General features: G+C 34.3%; 1 protein-coding gene across 2 annotated transcripts; it reads right to left on the reverse strand.

Moving 5' to 3' along the window:
* Window positions 1-522: 522 nt before the first annotated feature.
* LOC110114166 (ras-related protein Rab11C-like) lies at window positions 523-8258 on the reverse strand. 2 transcript variants are annotated; one of them, XM_028696203.1, is made up of 3 exons: window positions 8023-8258; window positions 7731-7930; window positions 523-1313 (listed from the first exon to the last, which is right to left on the reverse strand). In XM_028696203.1, the coding sequence occupies exons 2-3, from the start codon at window positions 7893-7895 to the stop codon at window positions 828-830; spliced, it is 651 nt and encodes a 216-aa protein (XP_028552036.1). In that variant the 5' UTR covers window positions 7896-7930; window positions 8023-8258; the 3' UTR covers window positions 523-827. The 2 variants fall into 2 exon arrangements, with proteins under 2 accessions (XP_028552036.1, XP_020702609.1); XM_020846950.2 differs by having other exon boundaries at window positions 8015-8256.
* Window positions 8259-8922: the final 664 nt, after the last annotated feature.

Here is an 8922-nt window from a genome sequence, read left to right on the forward strand (position 1 = left end):
TTGGATCGTGACATGATGACATCTAAAAAAAGAGTTAGATGGAGATTTTGGATGATGAGGAAAGCGCCGATTCAAGCATCTATCATATAAGGACTATGGTTTGGATGAGAGAAAGAGTAGCAATTTCTGGGTATAGGGTCAGACTTAGATTTTTAATGATGAGGATGGTGTGGATTGGAGAAATTTAACATCTCATGAATGCTCCTTTTCTCCCCGACAAGTGCCTCAAAACCATCACATTTGTGTGCAAACATTAGAGAGGAAGAGAGTTCATTCAATTTAAATTGCTAAAAGTGGGCTTTCAATGAATGTATGATTGCTCAAAAAAAAAAAAAAAAAAATCAAAATGGTGACCACAAACTTAAATGTTGTACATCCAAATACAATTAAGACTCCGTTTAGGACGGCTTTTTTACCGCTTCTTAAAGTTGCTTTCTAATACAAAAATTCAAATTTTTATACTAAAAAACTGTTTTAAGAAGCAATAAGAAATCCGTCCCAAACGAAGCCTAAGCCAAGATATAAGAAGCAAAATCACAAACTTTATTACATAGCTGATTTCCACTTGGGCCAAACGATGACAGTCACACTATTAAAGTTCACGGTGCATGAAAAGTGTGTATTACACTCCTTGAAACAAAAATAAATCTACGCTTCATATGTCATGTATCAATTGCTGCTGAAAACTTTCAATTTTTTTTGCTTCTCACTGTGAAAAGAAATCTACCTCGCAGTACCAACCACCAAGTACAGAATTGCTTCCACCCAAATAGAAATCTCAAAGGCTCATCAAATATCACCGTATTTCCTACAAAACAATCAATCAACTAAGTGGAGCAGCAGAAGCTTTTAGTACTCCCACTGGAATCAGATACATTGATGGTTGTTCCCTGAATACGAGGTCCAGCCAAAGCTGCAGCCTCTTGTGCAGCAAGTGCCTTCTTGCTTACAATGCGGAAAATCTCCTTTAGTATAGTCTCGAAAGCTTTGTCTATATTGATTGCTTCCAATGCTGAAGTCTCCAGAAACGAAAGCCCTTCTTTCTCAGCCATCAACTGTGCATCTTCTGTTGAAATAGCTCTTAAATGTTTCAGATCGGACTTGTTACCAGCCATCATAATAACAATGTTGGAGTCTGCATGGTCTCTAAGTTCACGTAGCCACCTCTGGATATTTTCAAAAGTTTGCCTCTTAGTGATGTCATAAACGAGAAAGGCTCCAACTGCACCTCGGTAATAGGCACTGGTGATGGCTCTGTATCTTTCTTGGCCAGCAGTGTCCCATATCTGAGCCTTGACCATCTTCCCTTCTATCTGTTAGGGTGGAAGATTGAGAAGATGTGATGGCTAAGCATGTTATCATGTTGGTAGGAAGTACTTGAGTTTGCAAGTAACCCTAAGGGCAATACTTGAGTTCGCAAGCAAATCTAGCTAGCATTGGCAATAACAGCGAGAAAAAAGGGCTGATTTCAGAGAGAAATCAACAAAGATCATGCAGGAAATTTAGTAGGTTGGAGAGGAAACAAAAAAAGAAATACTTTGATTCAATCCACGAAAAAGAAAAATAAAGAAAGATACAAGTTTTCTCACTTCGAGAGGAAGAAACAACTCTCCAAATCTCTAGCAAAGCCTAGAGCCCACACAAACAAACCCTAGATATCAAAATTCAGTAAATCTCCATATCCCTCCAACCCTAGCCCCCATAGGACTAAATAAAGCCCAAGGAAGCTTACAAAATCCCTAAATAGACCCTAATTCAAATTTTCACTCCTAAACATAATTTAATTAAGTAGAGAGTCCCACTAAGGCTTCTGCCCCCTCCTTGGTTCCGCCTCATGCTTGGGCCGGCGGCTATAGCACTGAAACGGTCCATGTTGGACCGGTTCAGCGGCCCCTCTTGGGCTGGCAGCATAACACATGTCTACAATGTTTGTTTAACCAGCATGACCATAATTTTTTTTTCTGGAAATAGAGATCAGTTGCAGCTTCGTTTACTAAAACAGATCGCTAATATTTTCATTTGGTTTATCAAATTATATTCAGAGCTTTTAAAACACTTAATGGTTGACTAGGATTAAATGTGATATACTGTGACAGATTATGGAATGGTTTTGCAATAGCTATGAGATTCTCTGGAGGGAGAGACAGTCACCATGCATCTCCAAAGCTAGGAAAGGAAAATGCATATCACTTGACAATCGGTATAAACAATGCAAGCTAAAACGGCAAATTACAAAAATGCATCTGGAAATGCTTCCAAACTCGTATAAACTTCTCTGTTGCCATTTTACTAAGTTATTTGCATCTTTTGGCAGTATATGTCATATATGTGATGAGAAAGAAACCTATCAAAATAATATTATTAAGCAGTCGCACTGTGAATGGAGATTTGTTTTACTCACCAGTGTCCTTGCCCTTATATTGAAAAAAGAAATCAATAGGACTTATTTGATCCATACCCCCGGTTAAGGATTAGTATCTCTTTCAATCAATTAGATTCTAGATTTGTAGAAAGACCCCTATTCTTATCTCATTGATAGAGAAGAGACTAAATCCTGAATTCATTGATATGCTAGTTTTTATAACCGAAATAGTAAAAAAAATGATAGTAATAATAATAAAAAAGGTAAAATTGGGGTGATTTATATCCTTCATGCTTGGAGTTCTTCCTGGCAAGAAGAATATCCAAAGTTCAAATAGGCTTTAGTTTGTATTAAAAGCAAAGTTTCTCCTTTCTTTCAACTTTATAAATTGCAAGTTAAAATGACACTAGATTATATGGTTCATTTGATGTATAGACACGCTATAGTTGGTGTCAAAGGCAAGCTAAATGCTCAACTAGGTGCTCAGGTGAGGCAAAGCAATAACACAAGCACCATTATTAAGACATGCATAGGCAAGCACCTTGCCTTACTTGAGAGATAGTGCTAATACATCAATGCTTGAGATGAGTTGAGTTTTTGAGAATGATAATAAGGGATGAAGATAAATTAGCATCAAGAACATTGTTTAAAATTGCACAATATGAGACTTGCCTCAGCGCAATTCCAATGAAAAAAGCATCGAGGCTTACCTCTCAAACTTTTTTATGAGGCTTGCGCCTTAGCTTGACTGAGGCCCGCTTTGAGGTACACCATGCCTCGCTAACGTTAGGCTTACGCCTATATATATATATATATTAAAACTTACCTAAATCCTAAATTAAAGCCTCGAAAAAATCACGCTTTAATGCACTCCCAAGCTGCAGCAACTTCCTCTCGAATTCCATGACATCCAGCCCTCTGTTTTCTCCATAGTCAACATCGTCGTAGCTGCCGGGTATCACATGAAACTTGCATACCACCACCACTTCTTTTAAAATTTTAAGAGTATTAATCTCATCTTTATATTAATGAAAAATATTTATGAAAGAGAAAGATGACTGAAATAAACAAAGAAGAAGCAAATTGGGAGACATTGGACGCATTGGATGAGAGAATGGCGAGTCCAATTTGTTGTTATGATGACAACTCAAATAAAAACCTCCTTAGTGATAACAATGCAGATGAAATCTAAGTTTTTGTCAACTATTTCAGTTTTATGGAGGAATTTAATGTGAATTTAATGTGGATGAGTAGGGAACTAAGAGAGAAGGAATTTGGAGTTGAATTTGATATTATATAATACTTATATGTCATTCATATATTTAATATTATTTTGCTTTTATAATATTTGAATTTCAATTCATTTTCATGTAATTTATCACTTGACACTTTACGTCTTGTGAAATTTTGTATTTCCTAAGTATGTCAATTTCTTACTTCAAAATTCAATAAAGAAAGGTAACATGTCATCCTTTAACATATTATTTGGGCATTATATAAAAAATGACTTTTAACATTTATTTTGACTTAACACAATGTTTTGATTTTGAGGCTTAAGCCTCAAAACGCTTGAGGCTTACACCACGCCTCACAAACAAAAAATGCCTCAATACCCAATTACACAATTTTAAACCTTAATCTAGAATAAGAATGTTCATTTGAAAACAAGTTGAATCAAATATATAGTAAGAGCTCCATGATTTAGATTTGTAAATCTTGATGATAAAGAGGATAAATACCATCAGACAAAGGAATAAATAGAGGACTAAAAAAATAGTGATGAAGAAGAGAGCATGGATGTTTTTGAAGATGAGATGATGGAATAAATGGAGGACTGAAAAATCAGTGATAGAGAATATAACATGACTGTTTAGATAGATGGAATAGATAATAATGAAGACTATATTATCCCTAGACTACAAACTTTAAGTTGTTTGATTGCATATATTTAAGATTAACTATTTAACAAGAATTTCAAATTTGGAATGCAATGAAATTTGAAGAGTATTTTTCCAACGTAATTTCATGTGTTGATTGTAATTTTATATTCCACAAAACTATTCCTAAAAATAATAAAAAATTATAAGTTATAAAGCTTTTTCTTTTCTAACATCTTACTTCACTTAGGTGAGCACCGTGGTGGCATTTAGTGCCTCAGGAGTAAGGGTTTTTGGTACTTTTATAAAAAGCTCGTGTTGCACAACTCCCTTACTGGGAAGATACATTTGAATTATTATTATTATTTTTTCAAAGGTTGACCAGCAAAGTTGCAAAAGAGAGGCAGAAGCAATTTAGAATGCCATAAATAAGATGGAATTTTGAAAGAACCAAATAGTTATCTAAGATATCATTTTTATGGTTACCTAGATAACAACCAACATCAGTAAGAACCTCTATTTTCCTGATTGTGATGTTCTTGCTAGGGTTTACATTACAAGTGTCATGCAATTACTATTGTAACCATAAAAGCTAGTGTTCGTGGATAAATGTCGCACAATCATGTACACAGCTTCCTAAGAGTGGTTACCAAAGAATCAGATCAAATAAATATCATACATAAAATGGGTTGAAGGAACAGTATCTCCAGTTTCATCCTTTCTTTTTCCAAACAATGCTGTTAAAACATATGGATCAGAATCTATGATGCTTGAAGAAGTTATCTTTGGTCACTGACGTTACATAAAATTCAATTAAATTTTATTTTTTTCTTTACTTGACAAGATACAATCAGCATCAAACCGGAGAAATGATTGTTGCAAAAAATAGCACACGCGGTGATAGCAAACAGAAATGAACTATGGTATTTTTTTCAAATACTAGTTGCATCTCGAATAGAGTTTAAGGCATTTTCTCAGAACCATGTTATGCTCACCCATATTATTCCTGAGCTGCTTAGATGTAGCAGTTTACTGTTATTCAGTGATTTACCTGATAGCTGGAGTGAATCTCTAATCTATGTACAAATTCACTTTTCCTAGGTGTACATATCACGTACATCTTAAACAAGAAATCAAATAAATTCTGTTGCAGCTTAAAATAAGACCATAGGAGTTATCTAGTACATAACATAAATTAATCACAATTTCTACTCTTAAAAACTATCAAGATAACATAATCTATTTGAAATGGTTGAACTACAGGCAGAAAACCCATTTCAGCGGTTTTTCTGTATGTAAGTGAACCGACAAGACAAGCAAAAAATTAGCTAGGACAGACAAAGCCTAAGAAATATAATTCTTGCCATCATTCAAAGAACAATTATGGCAGAAACAAATCTAAAAAGAGCAAAGTGCATATGTTTAGCTCATGTTGAGACACTTACGACAGAATTAAGTACTTAAAAGAATATCATCCTGCTAATAAATATAATATTGAAAAATCTTTGATGCACAGATCTCTATATATTATAAGAAATAGCAACATCATACTAAAAAAAGCCCTCAACAAATAAAATCTAACAAAGAAAATATTGATTGGTTGGGAGGAAGAAAAAAACATTAGAAAAATACAATCGCTGCAGTTTTCTAAAACAATGCCCCTGCCATTTAACTATGTCAATCACGTTGACAACAGAGATTCATCATTTCTATACATGGTCATGTAAATTTTGTAATTGCTAACATCAATACATCATGATCATAATTGATCTTATACCAACATTTCGTTGGCATTAGGCATCCTCAATCTTGATTCCTGTTCAGCAACATCAGATGCAATTTTCTTTTTCACATATCATCCTGCACAACTACTTACCTTGCTAAAGTGGTTTAACCCTTCTTCTTCAAAATTCATTTAATGGTTGTTTGTTTGGATGTTTGCAAAATGCATGCCTCCTAGACATGCAAATTAACAAAAATGCATGCAACTTAAAGCTACAAGAGATGTTTAATTGGATGCAAATCAAATGCATTGAAATAAATTTTAATTATTTTTAGGATAAATTTCAAATACATTAAAATGTATCCTTATCTCTATTATCCACGAGATGGTCTTAGCTAAGGTTGTTGATGATGAGAGAGGGATCGAAGGAGGTTATTGGTGACAAAATCATTCTAGGCAAGAAGGTGGTGGGAATGGGTTGGGCTGGGTGCGAGATGGAGGTGGAGGTGGTTGAAGGTAATGAGAGGGCTCAAAGGAGATTGCTTTCAATGGAAAAATAAGGACGAGTGAGGGATACATCGGAAAGAGGAGAGGTTGTCGTGACATGGAGGGATTCGAGGGAGGTTGAGGGCGACATGAGGTTTTCGAAGGAGATTGGCGAAGGCGGGAGGAACTTGTGGAAGGTTGCTAATGATAGGAGCAACTCGAGCGAGACTGCCAACAATAGATATTGAGACAAGCGATGGTAGAACTTATAAGTGGTAGAACTTATAAGAGGAAGACGTATGGTTTGGAAATCTATTGATTTGACTGATAAGCAAGTAATGAAATGGGGTCATTATTTCTAATACTTCAAACTTTTACTTTTACTTTGTTTTGTTTTAAACCAAATACCAAAAGATAAAATACAGGTGATCGTAATACAATATTCTCCTAATGCTTTTAACAAAACAACCCCAACATTAATTCTATGTATTCATCTTTGATAAGCCTTTTACCTCCATTCTACATGCCTAAACCAAAAAGTCTACTTTTCATATTATTTACATTATGTGTTCAATGAGCATCTCTTTCCAACATCCATCATAATATTATAATTTTTGTTACACCAAATTTATTGCAAGCAATTTCATTGAACATCAAGACATTTCAAATAAGCCTGTTATCACCGTTCTTGCGCAATTTTGGCTCAAACCATAAAAAGGTTCAAAGTTCAAATCTTCAACATTCCATCATTATCTCGTTTAAATGACCATAACTTTTATTATTGCAGTATCACAGACGAAATTAAAAATTTTAATGGCGCCATAGATGCTAATTAAAATATCAAAGAGACCATGAAAATAATCCAACAAGCAAAATCCCGGAGTAATATTTGATGAGATTCAATCACTAAAGTCACGAAACTAAAACTCTATGCTAATAACGAGCTCAGGTATTAACAATAATTTCGTTAACAAACAAGAGGGTGTTTTTCAAATGTCCTGCATCAGAAATCAAGAGGATCAGACTCACGGCTTTGTGGAAGAAAGAGGCAATAAAAGTCAAATCAGATGAAACTCTTACGGCGCAGAATGACGGAAGTAAAACAATCGTTTGCAAAGGTACATGTTTACAAAGGCCACTTTTTATCTCTTATTAATAATTCGTGTACCATAATAAATTATTACGTAATGAAACAACTAAACCAAACCTAAGCTCTGAAGAAGTAAATCCCAGCTGCTCCGAACATTTCCAGGAACGGAGATCCAAGGGCAGAAAATCTCACCTGAAGCGTTTTCGTGGCGAATTCCACACCGATCGTGGATTTGGAATCCAAGGAGAACTCGTTCCGGGTAAACCTCGACAGTATGTTGGATTTTCCAACACCGGAGTCACCTATAAGCACGATCTTAAAGAGATAATCATATTCATGATCTATTTTGTGTGCCATTCCAGTTCCAGCTATTGCTCCACTGCTTGCCCAATCTGCATCATGCCCAAATAAAATCTAATCAATGATCAAAGAAATCAATAACGAACGGAAAAGCGAAATCGGCAATAGCGCCATACATCCCCACCACCAAATCGAAAGATCGGATCAAATGAACCCTAGAAAAGTTCAGACTGGTGTAGCGAGGGGCGGAGATGGATAGGGAGAAGGAGAGCCGGCACGATGTGCACAGAAACACCTTCCGAGCTGGAGTCAATATGAGAATTTAAAGAAAGTTGGACAAGAGAAGAGACGCAGCTCCGAATTAAGAATTCTAACATAGCGGATTCGGTTTCGGTTTCGGTTTCGGACGATCGTGAGGGCTCCTGCTGTAAGCCAACGAATAAACAGTTGGATTCCCATTTCAGAAGATTCAGCGTATTTATTATATTTAGATGATTTAAAAAAATCGAATAAAAATTAAAATTTTAAATTAATGAATAAATTAAAATTTTAAAAAATATCCATTTCAAAATAAATTATTATTACAACTTATTTTCTGTTATTATACTAATTTTATTATATTTTACACACTTGAAAATTTATTTTATTAATAGAAATATAATTATAATAAACATATGGGGCCGATAACAAGATGGGTGATTAAACTTCTAACTTTTTGTCAATCTTTAAAAATATTTATTAAAATTACTAGATAAAAATGTATTAAATTATAATTTATTTTATGATTAAAATATTATAATAAAATTATTGAAAAGATATCAAGGTAGATAGATAAAAAAATCGTTGAGATTAATTAAATTCAAATTTTAAATGTTTAGTAATCTAATTTTACTTATGTTAAAGTTAATTAAAAAATGATGAAATTCATCCATGCATCAGTTGTAAAAAGGAGTGGTAGTAAATGATTGCAATGACAACTGCATCATTGAATAGAGTGAGTAGTAAGATATGGCACCATTGACAAAAGTTGTAATGTTTTTATTAGAGTTTATGATGATAATGGATGATCTCTAATTGATTAGTG

This window comes from Dendrobium catenatum, unplaced genomic scaffold, assembly GCF_001605985.2.
Source record: "Dendrobium catenatum unplaced genomic scaffold, ASM160598v2 fragScaff_scaffold_716, whole genome shotgun sequence".
Classification (NCBI taxonomy): domain Eukaryota; kingdom Viridiplantae; phylum Streptophyta; class Magnoliopsida; order Asparagales; family Orchidaceae; genus Dendrobium; species Dendrobium catenatum.